We start from the raw sequence: 23,001 nt of genomic DNA, 5'->3' as shown, positions 1-23,001 counted from the left end.
CAACTACAGGGCTTATGAACCAAGGGCTGTGGGCTGGGAGGGAGATGGGGCTCCAGGAGATAAAGCAAATCAGATCTATGCCCCAGGTCTACTTGGGAACCATTGCTGCTCAACGTCCTTTTTCTACCCCCACTCTCTTCCCCAGCAGATCGTTTTTTCCTTTTTTTTTTTTTAGACCAAGTCTCACTCTGTCGCCCAGGCTGGAGTGCACTTGTGCAATATCAACTCATTGCAACCTCTGCCTCCTGGGTTCAAGCCACTCTCCTGCCTCAGTCTCCCGAGTAGCTGGGGTTACAGGCACACTCCACCATGCCCGGCTAGTTTTTCTATTTTTAGTTGAGATGGGTTTCACCATATTGGCCAGGCTGGTCTTGAACTCCTGACCTCAAGTGATCCACCTGCCCCTGTCTCCCACAGTGCTGGGATTACAGGCGTGAGCCACTGCAACCAGCCTCCCAGCATATCTTGTCAAGGGCAATGCTCAGAGAAAACAGCTCTTACGCACACATACACACACACACAAACACACACACACGGAAAGACACATACACACAGGAAAAGGCATAAACACACACACACACGGAGCTCTCTGGCATATGGACTGTTGTACTGTGGGATTATTTCCATGTGAGGCGCTTTCCTCCGAGTGCAAGGATACATCTCTTTTCTTGTGCCTTCCTAGTGCCCAGCCTGGAGCCTGGGAATAAGAGCTCGGTAAAGGTATGTGGAGAGAGTGAGCTGACCCTGGCGTGGACAGCCACAGGACCAGCCCTCCATCTCCAGTTGCCAGCATGAGGCAGGAAGCCCTGCCCAGGCTAGATGAGCCTGCTACATGGGGCAGGACCTGGCACTGTGGTCCTTAGTACACTCACTCTTCATCTTCTTCCTTCACCTGGGGCTCTATCACTGTGACCAGTCAATCTCAAAATGTGATCCATGAACCGACAGCATCAATATCATCCGGGAGCTTGTTAGAAATGCAAAGTCTCAGGCCCCACTGAATCACAAACTTTGGGTGTGGGGTCCAGAAATCTGCTTTAACTGCCCTCCAGGTGATTTTAACACATGCTAAAGTTAGAGAACCAGTGTCTGTGCACACAGATAACCTCATGCTGGGGCCAGGGGCCGGGAGTGGGGGTGTGAAACCCCAAAGCACATGCATCTGCATACGCCCCCTATGGGTAAGACTAGCTGTTCACGTGCTGGTGGATGCCCATACCTGAAGTCAGACACGTACTCACACACATGCACATATATGAGCATTGGGGTCTCAGAAGAGTCCACATACTGGAGCTCTGGGGTCTCAGTGGGTACCAGCAGGCACTCAGATGGAAGTGGGGAGAAGAAAGGAAGAACTGTTCTCACCAGCTGACAACCTATGCCCCACAATTCTTTTGTCCCTCATCCCTTCTGAGGTTCCCTGAGTGTTCCCTCAGAAGCCAGAGAAGCTGAGTAGTTGCCCAGCTCAGACCAGACACACCCAGCTGAGTGGCCAAGGTGGTCTGTGTGCCTAAGAGTGTCTGGAGTATGTGCTAAGACCAGCAAAGTCTTTTCTCTGTGTGGGCGGGCCAGGGCCAGGGGAATGTGGGGCATCAGCAAGCAAGGCTTAGTTAGGCAAGAGCACACCATCTCCTGGGCCATGAAATGCTGCCCAGATGTAGAATTCCCCGTGGCCCCTTCCCAGGGCTGTTTCTAGTGCCCAGCCCACCTCCTGACCCCTCTCTCTCTGCTCTGGACTGTGAAGCCTCAGGCCGCTGCCCACCTGGCCCATCACCAGGTCCTGCGGCATCTCCTCCTTAGGATCTGGACACAAAATCCTGGCCTCTGTGAGCTGCAAGGGGACATGGGGAGGGGAGAGGGAGGCTCATGCTCAGATCTGGTTTCGCTGCTGCTTCCCCTGGCTGGCTGCCACAGGCTGAGCCACCAGCTGTGCTATATAAGGCCGGCGCTGGACTGCTGCAGAGGCGAAGGCTTGGACCCCCAGCTGAGGAGTCCTGCTCAAGACACGGTGAGCTCCACTCCTATTCCCCTCACCCCATCCCTGCACCCCACTGCTGGACTCAACTGCTCCTGCCCTCCCCTGACTACCCCATTCCCTTCTCCCCCACCTCCCCCCACTTTTTGCTATCTAATCCTTCATCTCCCACAGAGAAGACTCCCTTTCTGCTTTGGGAATCTGCTTTCCCCCATTGGCCCAAAGTCCTCTCCCTCCCCGACCTGAGGACAGGAACCCCCAAATGGTCCCACTTAGGGTTTCTTTACCTCTGGGTGCCCTGCTTTATTCCCTGCGGTCAGTCAGTCTGCTTTGTCCAAGTGTTCTGAGGAGCGTGGGATGGCGAGCCTAACCAACAGGGCATATGCTGAGGAAACGGCAGGGATACTGAGAAACTTCCGTGGGCTGCCAGATGGGAAATGGTTTTTCCACAAGGTGTCTCAGGCCACCTCAGCCTCCAGACATCCTTGGAGCAGGCTCAGGCTCAGGCTGAATGCGGTGCAGGTCAGCAGACTGCTCAACTCCCTGCTTGGAGCCCAGAGTGAGATACGCAATGTGGAGGCCTTTGGGACGTCCTGGTGACTCTGCTCCCTCATCCGAGAAACAGGTAGCGGTGGGGCTAGTGGTTTTAGAGCTAGAAGGTCTGCAGCATGGGACTGGTTTGTTCTTCCCCTGGAATATCCAAGTGTTTTCAGATACATATTTTTTTTAGAGAGGAGGTCTCTTCCCTTTCCTACCACACCCTGGACTTAGGAGGTTGAAGGGAACCACTTTTGAATCCCCAGAAACGAGTCAGATTCTGGGTTGGCCAGAGCTCTAGGGAGACATAAAAATGTTCTGCTCAGCTGCGGCCTGGGCCACGCACGCCCCATGGTTCCTTGCCCTAGTCCCAGGCCTGCTTTCCTCTTCTGACCCTTGCAGTTCCTCACCCACGCTCAGCAGTTACTGGGGAGCCCTGGCCTCTCACAATGCATCCCCTCTGCTTTCCCTCAGCTGGCTCCTGGCTGTGTAACTCCCAGCCAGGCCCCAAACAAAAAGGCCAGAAATGTGTTCCAGCTGCAGCCCGTGCACATCTGGGAATGTGTTCATGGAGGTGGTATGTCCGAGGCATCTGCACCCTCCAGTCAGCCTGCCTTATGAGAGGCCACTGTAGTCGGAGCCAAGTCTTCAGGCCTTAATATGTACCTGTCTGTGTGAGAGTGTGAACTCCATCAAAGTATGGCAAAACAAATGCCCCTCAAGCCTGGGTCTTAGAAGTGACTGATGAGTCACCAAGAGGCTGCTGGGGGTGAGCCCTGGACTCTACTCATTGGCAAGGAATCCCCTCGCCCCTGCGCATCCTTGTGCCCCATCTCCATGTGGGGCCCTGGAGCCTACCCCCAGGGATGGAACCTAGTCTGCCTCATTTGAACTCAGATTCTGAGCCTCTGTACCTCCCAAGCTACCTGGTTTCACGACTCGGGCAAATGTCACTCTCATATCATTCTCTCCACCTTTCCCTCCTTGACAGGTCAAGAAGTATTTCTGCTTGAACCATAAGCAGTGATTCAGAAATATGGAACCTGACAAGCTTTGTTTCTTTACAGGTCACTGGATCTGAGAAACTTCCCAGGGGACCGCATTCCAGAGTCAGAAACTCTGTGAAGCACCCTCACCTACCTCTTGCCACGTTCCCACGGGGCTTGGGGGAAAGATGGTGGGGACCAAGGCCTGGGTGTTCTCCTTCCTGGTCCTGGAAGTCACATCTGTGTTGGGTATAGGCTAAGTATCTGCTGGCTCCCAAATCTTCCACTTGCCACAGTGAAGTCGTGTCTGGTCTGGAACTGAACTATGCATCTGCCTTAAGACACAGCAAGGCCTTAAGACCTGAGGCCACTTTATGGATTTATTCATAATTTATACCGTTTGTTTTTCTCCAAAACTTGAGATTGTTCCCATTGTTCAAACTCACAAAACAGAACTTTTATATGAGGAGAGGGATGAGCAGTCATTCAGAGGGAGGGAAAAAAGATAAGAGGGTTATTTTTAGCCCCAGAGTACTAAATTGAGCTCCAAGCTTCCTGGCAGCCAAAGTAACAGGGAATCACAGGGGATCAGCGAGTTCTCAGAAGTAGGTTTGGGGTTTGGTCTGTTTTTAGTTTTATGAAAATTCTTTTGGCCCAAAGCTCAATTTCATTTAGACCCTGCAGCCAAATTTCACAGACACACCAGAACCCCTTCCGATCTCCTTACCCTCTAACTGCATCCTCTGGTGATACTGAGCTCTGGAAGGAACTGGTAGACTTCCCAAGGCATCTAAGCATCAGAGCTACTAGCCCTCCCCTGCACACTCTCTTCCACCTCCTCGCCTTCCTCTCCTGATTTCTAAGCACATACTCAGGTAAAGCAAAAAAAAAAAAAAGAAAAAAAAATTGCTGAAAACCCTGTTTCAAAGCTATATGCCTTGCAGGATTTGTGGCCACAAATGTAGGAACAAAGGCTGTCTCAGCCTGGAACCAACCCCTGTGTGTGCCTGAGTCCTACCTTGCTCTTTCCACCCTGACAGCTGCTGCTTGTAAAGATGATTAACATTCAACCATCTGAGGGGAAATCAGATTAGGTTGATTAAAAGAGCTCCTGTCACCCCAATTAAGCAGCATAGAGAATTCGGATTTGGCTCCTGGAGTAAGCGTTAATTGCCTATCAAAGCTTCTGCAGTCCTCTGCTCTGCATTCTCCTTCCCATTCTGGAGACTCCAACCCAGCCTCAGGTAGGGTACAGCTGGAACTGCTTGTGGCCCGAGGACCCTGTACCCATCCTCAGGCAGTCCCTGCCAGCCTCGTGTGGAAAATTGAAGACCACTGCCCCAATTAGGCCTTAGGAGTCTCTTGTGGGAGAGTGGACTCCCAAGGGAAAGTAAATGGCCATCTATTGTGCCAGGTGTTGAGCTAAAAGGAGTTACCAACACTTATTCAGCATGCATTATGTGCTAGGTGTTCTAGGTGGATTTTATGAATGAGCTTATTTAATCCCCACAATCCTCTAAGGCAGGAACTATTATTATCCTTATTTTATGATGAGAGAGCATGGGGTCAGGTGGGTTAAGTAACTTGCCCAAGGTCACACAGTTAGAAAGTGGCAGAGCCTCAGAAGCCCACGCTGTCAATCTGTATATACTTCAGAGGCTTTTACGTTCTATCTCATGGAATCCTCATGCCAACTGACTCACCCTGCAAGGTGGGAATTAATATCTCCATTTTACAGATGAGGAAAACAAAGCTCCATTTTGCCAAGAAGGTTAGGTGCAGACACCAAAGCAGGAGTCCCAGGCCACTGGCTGCTCAGGAGCATCTGATAATCCATTTCTAGAACAAGAGTGAAAAGGGAGCCACCATTCATTGAGTGTGCACTACATGCCAGGTCTCTTTACATTCATTATCACCTGAATAATGCACCAGGACCCTAGGATACAGAGTTATTAGTGCATTCCTATGTTATGGGGAAACAGGCTCAGAGGAGGAAAGCTTTTCTGAGATTGCACAGCAGTAAGTAGCAGAGTGGGGTTTGAACCCATGCCTGGTGCTCGTGTTCCATCCGCCACCTCACACTGTTTCCCTGCATCTTGAGGAATGCTGTAACTTCCAGTCCTGGCCTCTCACTTAGCTTCTCCTCCTGGCCCTCAGGGAGACAGACGATGCTCACCCAGTCGGTAAGAAGAGTCCAGCCTGGGAAGAGGAACCCCAGCATCTTTTCCAAGCCTGCCGACATCCTGGAGAGTGAGTTGTGGCTGAAGCAGGAAGGGGCTGGAGGGGCAGTCTTTACCGAGCTTCCTAAGTGGATCTCTGAAGCCAGGGCATGATGTCAGGGTTCCATGGAAACCTACTTTTACAAGTATTTGGCCTCCATCTCTGTCCAGCAGAGGAACTTAGTATATAAGACAGCTCAGAATCAGGAATCTGCCTGATACATTTCAGGAATGCTGTGGAGCTTGCTGGGGCCAGAGCACAGGCTGGTGGGAAGGGAGTGGGGAGATGAGTATGGAGAGATGGCTGGGGACAGCTCACTAGCACCATGAATGCTTAGCTAGAGGATCTTAAAGCTGGAGGTGATGTGGCCCGAGCCACATGGAGAAAGCTCACCCTGACTGCAGGATCAGGGATGGGTGTGAATGGCATTGAGGAGGAGCCTTGATGTAGAAAGTGACTGACATGGTTTGGCCAGGCTGATGAGAGCGTGAATGGAGGCCTCAGCAGTGGCAGGTGTAGAGGGGATTGGAGAGATACTGGAGAGACAAATGTGATAGGGCCTGAGGCCAGCTGGGGGTGGGTGAGAGGGAAAGAACTAGAGCGCACTAGGATCACGGCTCCTCTTCAATTTGGCTATGTCTCTCAGGCCCTGGTGAGTGGACAACATGGTTCAACATCGACTACCCAGGTGGGAAGGGCGACTATGAGCGGCTGGACGCCATTCGCTTCTACTATGGGGACCGTGTATGTGCCCGTCCTCTGTGGCTAGAGGCTCGGACCACTGATTGGACACCCGCGGGCAACACTGGCCAAGTGGTCCATGGTAGTCCCCGTGAGGGTTTCTGGTGCCTCAACAGGGAACAGCGGCCTGGTCAGAACTGCTCTAATTACACCGTACGCTTCCTCTGCCCACCAGGTAAGCCAGAACGCCCCACCCCCACCCTACTTCCCACTAGCCTCTACTCAGGGAGAGGGAGAACTTGCCTCTGGCCACCAGAACTCTCAACATCACACACATGCGTATGCTTGGACTCTCTAATAATAAACAAGTATTGTCGTTAGTGCCAGAACCTTCCCAATAGAGTTTTGTGTTTATGGGTACTCTCTACTCAACCTATATTATTGTGTTTGAGTGGCACCACGGTGAAGACCACAGGCTCTGAAGTGGGGCTGCTTGGGTTTGAATTCTGAGCCTGCCATATGACGTGTCCCCTAGACAAATTTTCTGAAATTCTCTTACCCTCAGGTTTCTCATATGTGACACCTGGGTAATATAAAGTCTTCGTAGGGGTTTTTAATGAGGATTAAATGATATGAACGCAGAGGCTTAACCGAGGTAAATGCTCACTGAGTGTTAGTTTCTATTCTTGTTCCTATGTGCCAGATACTGTGCTAGTTATCCACATTATTCAGCCTTTACAACTGACCTTTGAGGGATCTCCATCTTGACAAGTGACACGAGGTTCAGAGAAGCTAGGTAACTTCTCACGATTCCATAGCTGATAAGGCAGAGCTGGAGTTTGAACCATGTCTGTGTTTGCAGAGCCTATGCATTTATATCCCCTCCCACCATGGATAATACAGATGTTAGGGGGAGCAGGTCTACTCCCTTCTTGGATGGGGATCCTCCCCCTTAGGGTTCCACAAGATCCCCCAGGCCCAGGAGTCAGTGGTGGTCACCTGGGGTGGGAAATCAGGCTGATCTGAGCAAGGTGTGAAGACCCCATTCTTGTATACAGGCCTCAGGCCAGAGGTGAGGAAGGTGGGCAGAAAGGGGCTTCTTGTCCAAGTCATTGCACGTTCCAGGCCCCGACTTCCCAGGGGTCCCTGACTTCCCAGGGAGTCCTTCCACAGGAGCATGCGGCTGTTTCCACACTGGTGAAGAAGAAAGATAGTGCTATCCCTGCACATCTCGGGAGAGCATATCAAAGTCCCAGTGCTTGGCCAACAAGCACCTCTCACGGCGACCCCTAGCCCATATGGTGCCTCTGTGAAAATTAGAGACCTCACTTCCTCAAGACTTTTGACTTCCATCTGTTGGAAAAATCATTGCAGTAAATATAAACATCAGTGACATCTACAACATAAATGGAAACCTTGTTTTTACCAGAGAAGAAACAGCCTCAGGGTCGGATTTCCTGACAGAGTCCCCTCAAGAGGGAAGTCAGACCGTCTGCTGATCTCACTTTGCAGGGTCCCTGCGCCGAGACACAGAGCACATCTGGAGCCTGTGGTCTCCCTGGAGCAAGTGCTCAGCTGCCTGTGGTCAGACTGGGGTCCAGACTCGCACTCGCACCTGCTTGGCAGAGACGGTGTCGCTGTGCAGCGAGGCCACTGAAGAGGGTCAGCACTGCATGGGCCAGGACTGTACAGGTACCACCCTCCCTCCTGGCACTAGGCAGGGTGTGGTGGGTGAGGCTGAAGAATGAGAAAGGAGTTAGAGGGTCAGTTTGAGACTGATGGATTTTTCATTTACTTACTCACCACATATTAATTGAGCATCTATTATGTGCCCTAATGAGAGATATATAGGATAATATAGGAACACAGGGCAGGGTCAATTATCAGCCTGGGGGAATCCAGGAGAGCTTCCTAGAGGAGGTATTTTGGGCTAAGTTTTTGTTGTTGTTGTTTTGAGACAGAGCCTTGCTCCATTGCCCAGGCTGGAGTACAATGGCACAATCTTGGCTTACTCCAGCCTCCACCTCCCGGGTTTAAGTGATTCTCCTATCTCAGCCTCCCTAGTAGCTGGGATTACAGGTGCGTGTCACCATGCCCAGCTAATTTTTGTATTTTTTGTAGAGATGGGGTTTCACCATGTTGGCCAAGCTGGTCTTAAACACCTGACCTCAGGTGATCCACCCACCTTGGCCTCCCAAAGTCCTGGGATTACAGGTGTGAACCACCACGCCCGGCCTTGGGATAACTTTTAAAGATTAGTAGGAGTTAGTCATGCAGGCTGATAAGGGAGGGTAGCAAAGGCCAAGGAGGAGAGGAAGTGATCTGTGATGTGGCTGAAGGAATGCCAGAATCCATAGAATCCCTACTGATGTGGCCCCTTGTCCCACAGCCTGTGACCTGACCTGCCCAATGGGCCAGGTGAATGCTGACTGTGATGCCTGCATGTGCCAGGACTTCATGCTTCATGGGGCTGTCTCCCTTCCTGGAGGTGCCCCAGCCTCAGGGGCCACTGTCTACCTGCTAACCAAGACACCTAAGCTGCTGACCCAGACAGACAGTGATGGGAGATTCCGAATCCCTGGCTTGTGCCCTGATGGCAAAAGCATCCTGAAGATCACAAAGGTCAAGTTTGCCCCCATTGTACTCACAATGCCCAAGACAAGCCTGAAGGCAGCCACCATCAATGCAGAGTTTGTGAGAGCAGGTAACTAAATTCTCTGGGGTAGGGCTGGTGAGAAGGTCCAGATTTTTAAATAAAGGGATTATAGTGATAAAAGCTGGCTTCCCAGCTAACTCGGAGTAAAACCCTGAATCCTTACCATGATCTGCATGACCCTATATTATCTGGCCCTCCATTTCTTCTCTGCTCTCCTCTCCTGTTACTTTCTCCACACCAAATTACTCTACTCCAACTGCAGTGGGCTCCTATCTGTTCCTGAAACACACAGGCACGCTCCTGCCTCAGGGCCTTTGTGCTTGCTGCATGTATTCTGTTTAGAATGTTCTTCCTGTAGATATTGGCATGGCTTGCTCCCTCAAATGTATGAAGTCTTCCCTGGCCACCTTATCTAACGGTCAATACAATATAGTGTGAGGTTTGAAGGTCACAGAGAGAAAGGCTTGGGAAGTTCAGAAATGGTGCCGGATGGCCAGAAAATTCTGCCAGGGGCAGCAGAACATGAATATTGCACTATTCAAAATGGTCAGTTCTGTACCAATGGTAGTGCTTAGGAATCTTGGCTGACACAAGGTCCCCTTGTTTCTCCACTGACCCACCCAGATGCTGCTTGACAGGCCATGGGAGAGGTTCCAGGATGGGGTGTGTGGAAGGATAGACTCCACTGTGAACCAATTCCCTTAGGACCAATGGAGATGGGCTGGGGGTAGGGGTGAAGCCATACAATTTTCACACCACCAAAGACCCTGAGGGAGCAAGGCTCAGTAGAACCTGTCACACACACACAAACCCAAAATGCTATTTCTCATCTTCTGTCCCAGAGATTCCATACATGGTGATGAACCCTGAGACAAAAGCACGGAGAGCTGGGCAGAGCGTGTCCCTGTGCTGCAAGGCCAAAGGGAAGCCCAGTCCGGACAAGTATTTTTGGTGCGTATTCTGCTAGCTACCCTGCCCAATTCTCCTCTTGGAAACCAGAACTTCTTGCATTGGGTCTGGACTTATTAATAAGAACAATAACCAACAGAATAAAGTTACAAGTAAGGCAGTGGTACAGAGCCCGGATGTTGGGACTTACAAATGGGAGCCATGGGGTTGGGAGCCAGACAACCAGCAAGCTCTCTCATTGTACCCTCAAAGCTAGGAGAACCCTTTGGCCGGGCACAGAGGCTCATGCCTGTAATCCCAGCACTTTGGGAAGCTGTGGCAGGTGGATTGCTTGAGCCCAGGAGCTCAAGACCAGCCTGGACAACATAGTAAAGCCCTGTCTCTATAAAAATTTTTAAAAATTAGCCAGGTGTGCAGGCTTGTGTTTCTAGTACCAGCTACTTGGGAGGATGAGGTAGGAGGATCACTTGAGTCCAGGAGGCAGAGGTTGCAGTGAGCTGTGATCATGCCACTGCTCTCCAGCCTGGAGACAGAGCAAGACTCCATGTTTAAAAAAAAAAAAAAAAAAAAAAAAAAAAAAAAAGCAAACAAGAGCAGAATCCCTTATGGCTGTGAGTCCTTTATCCTTCACAAACATTTTATAGTCACTCTCTTATTTCACCCATCCAACAATCCTGTGAAGTCAGCTGGAAGTCATTGCTGACATTATATAGACCAGAAGGCTGAAGCACAGATTGGTGAGATGGGGCGGGGGAGGTTGCCCAAGCATCCCCAGCCAGGTATGTGGTAGGGCTGGGGCTTAGAACCAAGCTCCTTGTTTCCCAGGCCAATTAGTACTCTTGGATGAGCCAAGTCAAAGGTGATATTGACATTAGTGGGAACCCATTCACCATCTGTCTCCTTGGCTGCCTGCTCCTGGCACTTTTCCAGGAATGCCTGCCCTCCCACTGCCCATTCAGGGTCCACCTCTCCATCCCTTGCAGGTATCATAATGACACATTGCTGGATCCTTCCCACTACAAGCATGAGAGCAAGCTGGTGCTGAGGAACCTGCAGCCGGACCAGGCGGGGGAGTACTTTTGCAAGGCCCAGAGTGATGCTGGGGCTGTGAAGTCCAAGGTTGCCCAGCTGATTGTCATAGGTAAGCCTGTCTGGGTCCCCGGGGCCCCTGGGTCTGCAACAGGGCTGGCTGAGCACGCTGGTGCGCATAACTATGCGGTAAAAGCTAAGGCTTTTTCTTTTTTCTTTTATTTTCTTTTTTTTTGAGATGGAGTCTCGCTCTGTCACCCAGGCTGGAGTGCAGTGGCACCATCTCAGCTCACTGCAACCTCTACCTCCTGGGTTCAAGTGATTCTCCTGCCTTAGCCTCCTGAATAGCTAGGATTACAGGCGTGTACCACCACACCTGGCTAATTTTTGTATTTTTAGTAGAGACGGTGTTTCGCCATGTTGGCCAGGCTGGTCTCAAACTCCTGACCTCCAGTGATCCACCTGTTTCGGCCTCCCGAAGTGCTGGGATTACATGCGTGAACCACCGTGCCTGGCCAAGCTCAGGCTTTTCTGTACTGTGCACAGTGCCAGGACCTCTAGGACACAACGATGGTACAGATCTGAATCCTACCACCATGGAGCCATCATTTGAGGGGGAGTGAAGACATGTAAATAAGAGACAAACAAGATAGAAAAATGCAGCTAAGTCCGGGTGCAGTGGCTCACACCTGTAATCCCAGCACTTTGGGAGGCCAAAGTGGATGGATCACCTGAGGTTAGGAATTCGAGACCAGCCTGGACAACATGGTGAAACCCTGTGTCTACTAAAAATACAAAAATTAGCCAGGCGTGGTGGCGTGCACCTGTAATCCCAGCTACTCAGGAGGCTGAGGTAGTAGAATAGCTTGAACCCAGGAGGGAGAAGTTGCAGTGAGCCAACTTCATGCCACTGCACTCCAGCCTGGGAAACAGAGCAAGACTCTGTCTCCAAAAAAAGAAGAAAAGAAACATGCAGCTAAAATAGGAGATAAGGGGCTGTGGACTCTAATAGATGGTAGATACCTCCCAGGTGGGAGTGACCATGGATGGCTACTTGAGGGAGCAGCTTTCCAGCGGGGGCTTAAATAATGGTTCTCAGCTTTGGCTGCCCATTGGTATGACCTGATTGGGTTTTTAAAAATACTGATGCCTCAGTCTTACCTCCAGAGAGTCTGACTTAATTGGTCTGAGATATGGCCTGGGCATACATAGTTTAAAACCTCCCCATGTGATTCCAATTTTCAACCAAGGTTAGAACCCCTGGTCTTAAAGAATGGGCAGGGATTGTGTATGTGGAGGTGAGGATGTTACAGATTGAGGGGCCCGCATGGGTAAAGATACAGAAGTGGGAACTGAGGGGGCTTTATAAGAAAGGGTGATCTAGAGCTGGCTTCAAGAAGAGAACTGGATGGGGAGAGGTTAGAGGCCAAAGACCAATAAGGGGCCTGTCTTTGGAAAATGAGTAGGAAGGAAGATAGCTTAGTAATTGGTCTAAACAAAACAAAAGGCAAAGAAGGACAGAATGTATTGGAAGGATCCTGGACTACTTCAGACTCTTAAAAAGTTGAGCAACAGGCCGGGTGCGGTGGCTCACGCCTGTAATCCCAGCACTTTGGGAGGCCAAGGAGGGCAGATCACGAGGTGAGGAGATCGAGACCATCCTGGCTAACACGGTGAAACCCCGTCTCTACTAAATATACAAAAAATTAGCTGGGCGAGGTGGTGGGCACCTGTAGTCCCAGCTACTTGGGAGGCTGACCCAGGAGAATGGCGTGAACCTGGGAGGCAGAGCTTGCAGTGAGCCGAGATCGTGCCACTGCACTCCAGCCTGGGCGACAGAGCAAGACTCCATCTCAAAAAAACAAAACACCACCAACAACAACAAATGTTGAGCAACAGACCTCAGGGCAGACACGACACAGGGTACTCTGGATGTTGGCAGAGATGTGGAGCCCTCAGCAGTGGTCCCAACCCATCACACCAAGTTTCCCTGTTTGCTACAGTAATTCTTAATACTACTTTATTATTCTGAAGTTAAATTTATAGATAACTACATATAATTTCCAAATGTATATATGCACGGTCCTAACTATACAACAAAGGATAAATTTTTAAAATTTTAATACAAAATAGTGTGTATTGGTCGGGCGCAGTGGCTCAAGCCTGTAATCCCAGCACTTTGGGAGGCCGAGGCGGGCGGATCACAAGGTCAGGAGATCGAGACCACAGTGAAACCCCGTCTCTACTAAAAATACAAAAAAAAAAATTAGCCGGGCGCGGTGGCGGGCGCCTGTAGTCCTAGCTACTCAGGAGGCTGAGGCAGGAGAATGGCGTGAACCCAGGAGGCGGAGCTTGCAGTGAGCCGAGATCGCGCCACTGCACTCCAGCCTGGGCAACAGCGTGAGACTCCGTCTCAAAAAAAACAAACAAACAAACAAACAAAAAAAACAAAATAGTGTGTATTCCCATATCTAAATGCTTTGGCACATTGACACGAGAAGACAAATCAAGAAGTTAGCCACTAGCACTTAAATCCAAGGTCACCATAAACACAGCCGCTACAAATGCCGATGGGTACAGAGGTATCATTCTGGCATTCACAGTCCTTAGGTAATGGTGTTGTAGAAACTTAATTTTCCTGAGATGAGGAACAATCCTTGGTATTGTTCTGAGCTAAACAAAGTACAATCTTAGCTCAATTTATATGGTAGTTGCATTCTTGAAAAATTCAGTATATGGTTAAAGCCATGTAAAAGATACTAGGCTCTGACCTTTTGTTTTAGACAGGGTCTTGCTCTGTCGCCCAGGCTGGAGGGTAGTGGCACTCTCACAGCTAACTGCAGTGTTGACCTCCCAGGCTCAAGCAATCCTCCCACCTCAGCCTCCCGAGTAGCTGGGACTACAGGCGTGTGCCACCACGTCCAGCTGGTTTTTGTATTTTTTGTGGAGACAGGGTTTCATCATATTGCCCTGGCTGGTCTCGAACTCCTGGACTCAAGCAATCCACCCACCTTGGCCTTCCAAAGTGTTGGGATAACAGCTGTGAACCACTGCATCCGTTCAAAGCTTTGATCACTTTAAACAGGTTTTCTACCTACATGAGTGTCTGGTGGAATATGTGAAAGTCGTTCAGAACACAGAAAGATTCTTTATGCAGAATGGTACTATGCATTGCAGGACATAGAACCTCAATGGCCCCTACCCACAATATGCCGGTAACATCCCCAATTTTGGTGATAACCCAAAACACCTTCACAAATTTTCAAGACCCCTCCATTGAGACAAACTGCCACTATAGTGGTCTCATCAACCAACTCTGTTTCCCCACATATAAAATGGGATCAGTAATAGCTGTTCCATCTCCCTCCAGAGAGTTCTGTGAGAATGAGAGTCATGGATACACAAGTCCTTTGAAAACCACAGAACACTGTAGAGAGGTGAGGTTGAGGTACTCTTTGTGTAGGATGTAAACTTACATCTTAATTTCCACAACATTTCCCTCCACAGCACCTGATGAGACTCCTTGCAACCCAGTTCCTGAGAGCTATCTTATCCGGCTGCCCCATGATTGCTTTCAGAATGCCACCAACTCCTTCTACTATGACGTGGGACGCTGCCCTGTCAAGACTTGTGCAGGGCAGCAGGATAATGGGATCAGGTGTCGTGATGCTGTGCAGAACTGCTGTGGCATCTCCAAAACAGAGGAGAGGGAGATCCAGTGCAGTGGCTACACGCTACCCACAAAGGTGGCCAAGGAGTGCAGCTGCCAGCGGTGTACAGAAACTCGGAGCATCGTGCGGGGCCGTGTCAGTGCTGCTGACAATGGGGAGCCCATGCGCTTTGGCCATGTGTACATGGGGAACAGCCGTGTAAGCATGACTGGCTACAAGGGTACTTTCACCCTCCATGTCCCCCAGGACACCGAGAGGCTGGTGCTCACATTTGTGGACAGGCTGCAGAAGTTCGTCAACACCACCAAAGTGCTACCTTTCAACAAGAAGGGGAGTGCCGTGTTCCATGAAATTAAGATGCTTCGTCGAAAAGAGCCCATCACTTTGGAAGCCATGGAGACCAACATCATTCCTCTGGGGGAAATGGTTGGTGAAGACCCCATGGCTGAACTGGAGATTCCATCCAAGAGTTTCTACAGGCAGAATGGGGAGCCCTACACAGGAAAAGTGAAGGCCAGTGTGACCTTCCTGGATCCCCGGAATATTTCCACAGCCACAGCTGCCCAGAGTGACCTGAACTTCATCAATGACGAAGGAGACACTTTCCCCCTTCGGACATATGGCATGTTCTCTGTGGACTTCAGAGATGAGGTCACCTCAGAGCCACTTAATGCTGGCAAAGTGAAGGTCCACCTGGACTCGACCCAGGTCAAGATGCCAGAGCACATATCCACAGTGAAACTCTGGTCACTCAATCCAGACACAGGGCTGTGGGAGGAGGAAAGTGATTTCAAATTTGAAAATCAAAGGAGGAACAAAAGGGAAGACAGAACCTTCCTGGTGGGCAACATGGAGATCCGTGAGAGAAGGCTCTTTAACCTGGATGTTCCTGAAAGCAGGCGGTGTTTTGTTAAGGTGAGGGCCTACCGGAGTGAGAGGTTCTTGCCTAGTGAGCAGATCCAGGGGGTTGTGATCTCCGTGATTAATCTGGAGCCTAGAACTGGCTTCTCGTCCAACCCTAGGGCCTGGGGCCGCTTTGACAGTGTCATCACAGGCCCCAATGGGGCCTGTGTGCCTGCCTTCTGTGATGACCAGTCCCCTGATGCCTATTCTGCCTATGTCTTGGCAAGCCTGGCTGGGGAGGAACTGCAAGCAGTGGAGTCTTTTCCTAAATTCAACCCAAATGCAATTGGCGTCCCTCAGCCCTATCTCAACAAGCTCAATTACCGTCGGACGGACCATGAGGATCCACGGGTTAAAAAGACAGCCTTCCAGATTAGCATGGCCAAGCCAAGGCCCAACTCAGCTGAGGAGAGCAACGGGCCCATCTATGCCTTTGAGAACCTCCGGGCATGTGAAGAGGCACCACCCAGTGCAGCCCACTTCCGGTTCTACCAGATTGAGGGGGATCGATATGACTACAATACAGTCCCCTTCAATGAAGATGATCCTATGAGCTGGACTGAAGACTATCTGGCATGGTGGCCAAAGCCGATGGAATTCAGGGCCTGCTATATCAAGGTGAAGATTGTGGGGCCACTGGAAGTCAATGTGCGATCCCGCAACATGGGGGGCACTCATCGGCGGACAGTGGGGAAGCTGTATGGAATCCGAGATGTGAGGAGCACTCGGGACAGGGACCAGCCCAATGTCTCAGCTGCCTGTCTGGAGTTCAAGTGCAGTGGGATGCTCTATGACCAGGACCGTGTGGACCGCACCCTGGTGAAGGTCATTCCCCAGGGCAGCTGCCGTCGAGCCAGTGTGAACCCCATGTTGCATGAGTACCTGGTCAACCACTTGCCACTTGCAGTCAACAACGACACCAGTGAGTACACCATGCTGGCACCCTTGGACCCACTAGGCCACAACTATGGCATCTACACTGTCACTGACCAGGACCCTCGAACAGCCAAGGAGATTGCGCTTGGCCGGTGCTTTGATGGCACATCCGATGGCTCCTCCAGAATCATGAAGAGCAATGTGGGAGTAGCCCTCACCTTCAACTGCGTAGAGAGGCAGGTAGGCCGCCAGAGTGCCTTCCAATACCTCCAAAGCACCCCAGCCCGGTCTCCTGCTGCAGGCACTGTCCAAGGAAGAGTGCCCTTAAGGAGGCAGCAGCGAGCGAGCAGGAGTGGCCAGCGCCAGCGGGGAGCGGTGGCCTCTCTGAGATTTCCTAGAGTTGCTCAACAGCCCCTGATCAACTGAGTTTTGTGGTACTTCACCCTCTTCTCCCCTCATTTCATGTGATAGCCATTGTGAGACTGATGCACAAACTGTCACTTGGTTAATTTAAGCACATCTGTTTTGGTGCAATTTGCTTGTTTCTTCATGCCTTTACTTACTTTGTCCCATGATACTGATTGGCATGTGGCCCCCAAAATGGCACAATAAAGCCCCTTTGTGAAACTGTTCTTTAAAAGAAACACAAGAAATTGGCCACTGGTAAAACTCTGCAGCTTCAACAGTTCTTCATTTAATGCCATTAATGCAAATATACTTCCTCTTCTTTTTGCATGGTTTTGCCCACCTCTGCAATAGTGATAATCTGATGCTGAAGATCAAATAACCAATAAAAAACATATTTCTTGGCCTTGCTCCACAGGATATAAGCAAGCCTTGATCATAGTTCATACATATAAATGGTGGTGAAATAAAGAAATAAAATGCAATATTTTTACTTGAAATGTAAATAACTTATTTATTTCTTTGCTAAATTTGGAATTCTAGTGCACATTCAAAGTTAAGCTATTAAATATAGGGTAATCATAGTTCCTCTACTAAGTCTGGAAAGAACATCTCCTGGTATCCACAATTACACCAGGTTGCTAATTGTATTTGTACATTTCCCTTTGCATTTGCTTTTGTTCTTGCTAGAAACCCAGTGTAGCCCAGGGCAGATGTCAATAAATGCATATTCTGTATTTTGATTCTGAGGCCACTGTCCTGTCTTTTAACTATTAAAGTGAGCCAGCTGCTCAGAGGGGTACAGCGGACTCTGGAAAGCAGTCACAGGTGGTGTAGGTCCTGGCCCCCTAAGTTACAGGGCAGGGCAACATAGGCACACACTCCAGCAGTCAAGTTTGTTCTCATGGATCACATTTTCCGTTTGCAGAAAAGAGCAGATTCCTGGAGTTGTGAGCATGTTCTGGGCTCCTGAGCAAAACTAAAAACATGTCCTGATTTTTTTTCTTTCCTTCTTTCCAATACTTTGGAGCTTATACAATGGCTTGGCCCAGGGTCTGACAAGCTGGCCAAGTGGTCCTTTGGCTCCCCCAAAAGCCTGTTGCCTTCTCCAGCTGGCCTGGCCAGCCTCACTCAGAAATGATGGGCTTTTTCTTTTTTCTTTACGCTCTTCTAAAGATGTTCAGCTTTTCCAGACACCAGATCTCTGTTGTGTGTTACAGACCCTGTCCCTGGAGCAAAACAACTGGTCCAAATGGGCACAGTTTTGGTTTTGGAAAAGGTATTTGGTTTACAATAGTAAATCAGAGGCCCGCAGGTGGTGCCAGAGCAATCTCAGTGGCATTACAGTCAGGGTAGTGTGGTGTGGGGTTGGCTAGGATGCACTCACTGCCCCTATCCCAACCTCTCCAGAATCTGTCAGGCTAGAGGCCAAAGGGTTTGGGAGAAGACAGGGCACTGTTTACAATCAGGACAAAAAGCTTTCCCTGATGCCCCGGTCAGCCTAGGGCAGCTCCTTTACCTATCTCTGGCCTGGGCTGGATTTGCACTCTTGGATCAAACCAAGCTCCTGGGAATTCAGTTTGTAATCAATTAGAAATTTCTCTAGCTGAGCACATCCCAATAACCACAGAAAAAGCAAGCATCTGCAGGAGTGAGGACTAGTGGCCTTGTGATTGCAACTTGACCCACTTCCAGACTCCACATCTGTCCCACTGCTCCCAGGAAGCAGCTCTCACTGACTGCTTGGGGAGGCTTGACTGCCCTTGTTGAGGGGTCAGTGTATAGCTATCTGCAGCACCGTCGCCCCAGCCACTTCAGGAGCCAGAGTGCATGCTGCTTCAACCTGACCACCAGTTCCTTTCAAACTCACAGGGAGGAGGTGCTGGGGAAGGTGAGCTGACTGGTTCCTCACTCTAGGGCACTTTCCTTGCTGTTCTCAATTGACGGCCTAAATAAATGGACTCCAGCACACAGCATCTGATGCCTGACTCCTTCACTCGCCAAACATTTATTGAGTGCCAAACCACGTATGCAAGTAGACAAGCTTTTATGAGATAGTACTAAATATACTACATGTCGTGGCATCAGACTTTGAGGAAGTGGTGGTCTTCTTAGAAAAGGCGACATCTAATTTGAGGTCTGAATGATAGCTAGGAGCTGGCCTGATGATGGTGTGGCTGTCAGGAACAAGAGGCACAAGCAGAAACAGATGTGGGGTTGGCAGGTAGATACCTCTCTTTCAGACAAGGAAACACTTCTTTTTTTTTTTTTTTGAGACGCAGTTTTGCTCTTTCGCCTAGGCTGGAGTGAAGTGGTAAGATCTTGGCTCACTGCAACCTCCGCTCCCGGGATTCAAGCGATTCTCCTGCCTCAGCCTCCCGAGTAACTGGGATTACAGGTGCCTACCACCATGCCCAGCTAATTTTTGTATTTTTAGTAGAGACAGGGTTTCACCATGTTGGCCAGGCTGGTCTCGAACCCCTGGCCTCAGGTGATCCACCCACCTCAGCCTCCCAAAGTGCTGGGATTACAGGTGTGAACCACTGCGCCCGGCCTAGCAAACATTCTTGAGTTGAACTCATGATACTTAATTCCTAAGAGTCTTGCCTCCAAAATCAAATGTGCTCCTTGCTAGCTGTGTGAATTTCCCCTGGACCTCAATTTACTCGCCTATAAATGAAGGATTTCTAAAGCCTTTTTCATGATTTTCAGTGAGGCTAATAGCACCATTCCCAGCATGCTTTCAGTTCATCAAACCACTGCTGATTCATTGGTTTTTCCCCTGTGGAGACTGCACACTGGATAGACAAAACGCTCATCTCAGAAAAGCCCTAGCGTTTCAGTCGCAGCCTACTGAAAACTCAGTTACTGAGTGCGAATTCTATGAAGGTGGGTACCGTATGGCAAGGAGGAGGGGAACAGGCAGGTAGATGGGCAGATCAGGTTGTTTCTGCTTACAAACAAGGGAGTTTTCAAACAATGTTCTCTCAAGTTCAAAGAGTTCTAGCAGGTGGGGGGATAACAGAAAAATGTCACCAAGATGATGGGACAAGAACAGAGTCTGGAAGGATTGAGAGGATTTACGCAAAATTAGAGGTAGTGCAGGGAGGGTGGGGTTTCAGGTAAAGGTGTTGGCTAGAGCCAAAGAATAGAGGTGGGACTGTGCACTGAGAGTCTTTTGATTACAAGTAACAGGTGTGCCAGGTAACCCTGGGAAGGACTGGAACCAAGAACTGCAGAGCCATCAGAATCCAAGTAATCACTCTCTCTGGTTTCCATTCTCTTATTTTGTCTCATGCTTAGTGGTTTTTGCTCTCTCAATTTCTAATTCAATCTTGGGTTACATGCTCTGTTTTTCAAACTGTCTCTGAATTTTTTTTTTTGAGACGGAGTTGTGCTCTTGTTGCCCAGGCTGGAGTACAATGGCGCGATCTCGGCTCACTGCAACCTCTGCCCCTTGGGTTCAAGCAATTCACCCGCCTCAGCCTCCCGAGTAGCTGAGATTAAAGGCGCCCGCCACCATGGGAGGCTAATTTTTTTTGTTTTGTTTTTTGTTTTTTTGAGACGGAGTCTCGCTCTGTTGCCCAGGCTGGAGTGCAGTGGCGTGATCTCGGCTCACTGCAAGCTCCGCCTTCCGAGTTCAACCGATTCTCCTGCCTCAGCCTCCCAAGAAGCTGGGATTACAGGCAGGTGCCACCGCGCCCGGCTAATTTTTTGTATTTTTAGTAGAGACGAGGTTTCACCGTGTTAGCCCGGATGGTCTCCATCTCCTGACCTCGTGACCCGCCCGCTTCGGCCTCCCAAAGTGCTGGGATTACAGGCGTGAGCCACCGCGCCCGGCCAATTTCTCTCTCTTCTTAGTCTCTCTCTCTGTTCAGTCTACCTTGCAGTCTCTCCCTCTCACTGCCTGGTCTTTCCTTTCTGCAGGAACCCTTGATTCCGCTTGCAGATATGCTTTCTCTTTTCCTCTGGGCTCACAGAAGAAGCTGGCCACCCTATTTACATCTCAAGTCAATGAAGAGCCCTCTCTTGAAGACCGAATTTGATTGGCCCAGTTTGAATTGGGGCTCCACCTCTAGTCCAATCAACCATGGCAGGGGTGGGAAATAGAGGGAAATCCTGCTATCCAATCAAATTCCTTGGAGAGGCAATCTGCTTGGCCCAGTTGGAGTTTGCCTCTAGTCCAATCAACTGTGGCCATCGTGGGGGTGCGGCATAAAGGGCAGTCCTAAGGCCGGGCACCATGGCTCTTGCCTACAATTCCAGCACTTTGGGAGGTGGAGGCTAGCAGATCACCTGAGGTCAGGAGTTCAAGACCTGCCTGGCCAACATGGCTAAAAATACAAAAATTAGCCAGGCGTGGTGGCACGGGCCTGTAATCCCAACTACTTGGGAGGCTGAGGCAGGAGAATCGATTGAACCTGTGAGGCGGAGGTTGCAGTGAGCCGAAATCGTGCCACACTGCACTCCAGCTTGGGTGACAGAGCGAGACTCCGTCTCAAAAAAGAAAAGAAAAGAGAAAAGTGTCTATTCTTTAATCGTGGGGATGCAATGCTCTATATAAGGCCATTAACTCAAGCTTCATTGTTATGTTCAGTAAATATACAGTTTGTTGAAATCTTCTACTCGGCAATTTTTCCCTATGAGTCTTCAGTTTGGTTTTATACATTTACAGATTATTGTAATGGGTGCATATTTATTATTGAATTTTCACACCTTCTTGTGAGTTGAATCGACATTATATAGTTATGTTCTTTGTTCCTATAATGCTTTGTCTGACAGCCTATTTGTCTAATTACATAGCTTCCAACTTTTAGTATTTGCTCAGTACACCTTTTTACTTTTCATCTTGTGTCTGTTTAAAGATCTGTTTCTTGTAAATAGCATTATGGCTGGATTTTAGTTTATTTTATCCAACCTGACAATTTTAACTACTGAAGCTAGTAAATTCATATGGTGATTACAGATATTTTTGGACTTGTTTTTACCATCTTAATTGGTGTTTTCTATTTTTATCACTTTTTTTTTTTTTTTTGAGACTGAGTCTCACTCTGTTGCCCAGGCTGGAGTGCAGTGGCACAATCTCGGCTCACTGCAACCTCTGCCTCCCAAGTACAAGTGATTCTCATGCCTCAGCCTCCTGAGTAGCTGGGAATACAGGCGTGCACCACCACACCCAGCTAATTTTTGTATTTTTAGTAGAGATGGGGTTTTATCATGTTGACCAGGCTGGTCTTGAATTCTTGACTTCAGGTGATCCATCCGCCTTGGCCTCCCAAAGTGCTGGCATTATCAGCATGAGTCACTGCACCTGGCCACTTTTTCTCTTTTCCTGTCAGCTTTTGGATTAATACTTTTCTTATTCCAGTTTTCCTCGGTCTATCAACTTAAAAGTTTTACATTATTTCTATTATTTTAGTGCTTTATCTTGACTTATTATACATAACAGCATTTTTAACTCCAAACACTATTTTAAGTTTTTTCACTCTTCAAAGTAAATTTATTATTATTTTATACAATATTTCTTTAGATTTTATGTTTATCATCTCAGATCTTGCTTTGAAGGTCATTTTTCTTCTCCCCTCAGAATATCTTTTTTTTTTTTTTTTTGGCGGAGTCTCCTCTGTCACCCAGGCTAGAGTGCAGTGGCACGATCTCAGCTCACTGCACCCTCCATCTCCCGGGTTGAAGTGATTCTCCTGCCTCAGCCTCCCAAGTAGCTGGGACTACAGGTGTGTGCCACTACGCCGGGCTAATTTTTCTGTATTTTTTTTTTTTTTTTTTAGTAGAGAAGGGGATTCACTATGTTAGCCAGGCTGGTCTTGAACTCTTGACCTCAAGCAATCCGCCTGCCTCGGCCTCCCAAAGTACTGAGATTACAGGCGTGAGCCTCCATGCCCGTACCCCTCAGAATATAATTTAGAAATTACTTTAGTGAAAATCTGTTGTTAGTAGAACCATCGGGTTTTTTAAACTGAGATATAATTCACATCACATAATACTCACAATTTATTTACTTATTATATATATTTATAGGTGGGGACTCGCTCTGTCATGCAGGATGGAGTGCAGTGGCACCTTGTAGCTCACTTGCAGCCTCGAACTCCTGGGCTTAAGCTATTCTCCCACCTCAGCTCAGCCTCCTGAGTAGCT

General features: G+C 49.2%; 1 protein-coding gene across 1 annotated transcript; it reads left to right on the top strand.

The window, feature by feature from the left end:
- The first annotated feature begins 1,963 nt into the window (after positions 1–1,963).
- CILP (cartilage intermediate layer protein) lies at positions 1,964–17,348 on the top strand. The gene is made up of 9 exons (XM_005559814.5): positions 1,964–2,008; positions 3,580–3,747; positions 5,656–5,748; positions 6,365–6,634; positions 7,912–8,091; positions 8,789–9,103; positions 9,898–10,006; positions 10,948–11,105; positions 14,501–17,348. The coding sequence occupies exons 2-9, from the start codon at positions 3,687–3,689 to the stop codon at positions 16,867–16,869; spliced, it is 3,555 nt and encodes a 1,184-aa protein (XP_005559871.3). The 5' UTR covers positions 1,964–2,008; positions 3,580–3,686; the 3' UTR covers positions 16,870–17,348.
- The last annotated feature ends 5,653 nt before the right edge of the window (positions 17,349–23,001 follow it).

The sequence above is a fragment of the Macaca fascicularis genome, chromosome 7, assembly GCF_037993035.2.
Source record: "Macaca fascicularis isolate 582-1 chromosome 7, T2T-MFA8v1.1".
Lineage (NCBI taxonomy): Eukaryota > Metazoa > Chordata > Mammalia > Primates > Cercopithecidae > Macaca > Macaca fascicularis.
The sequence above is the reverse complement of the archived record's forward strand: the minus strand, read 5'-3'. Positions and strand labels throughout refer to the sequence as shown.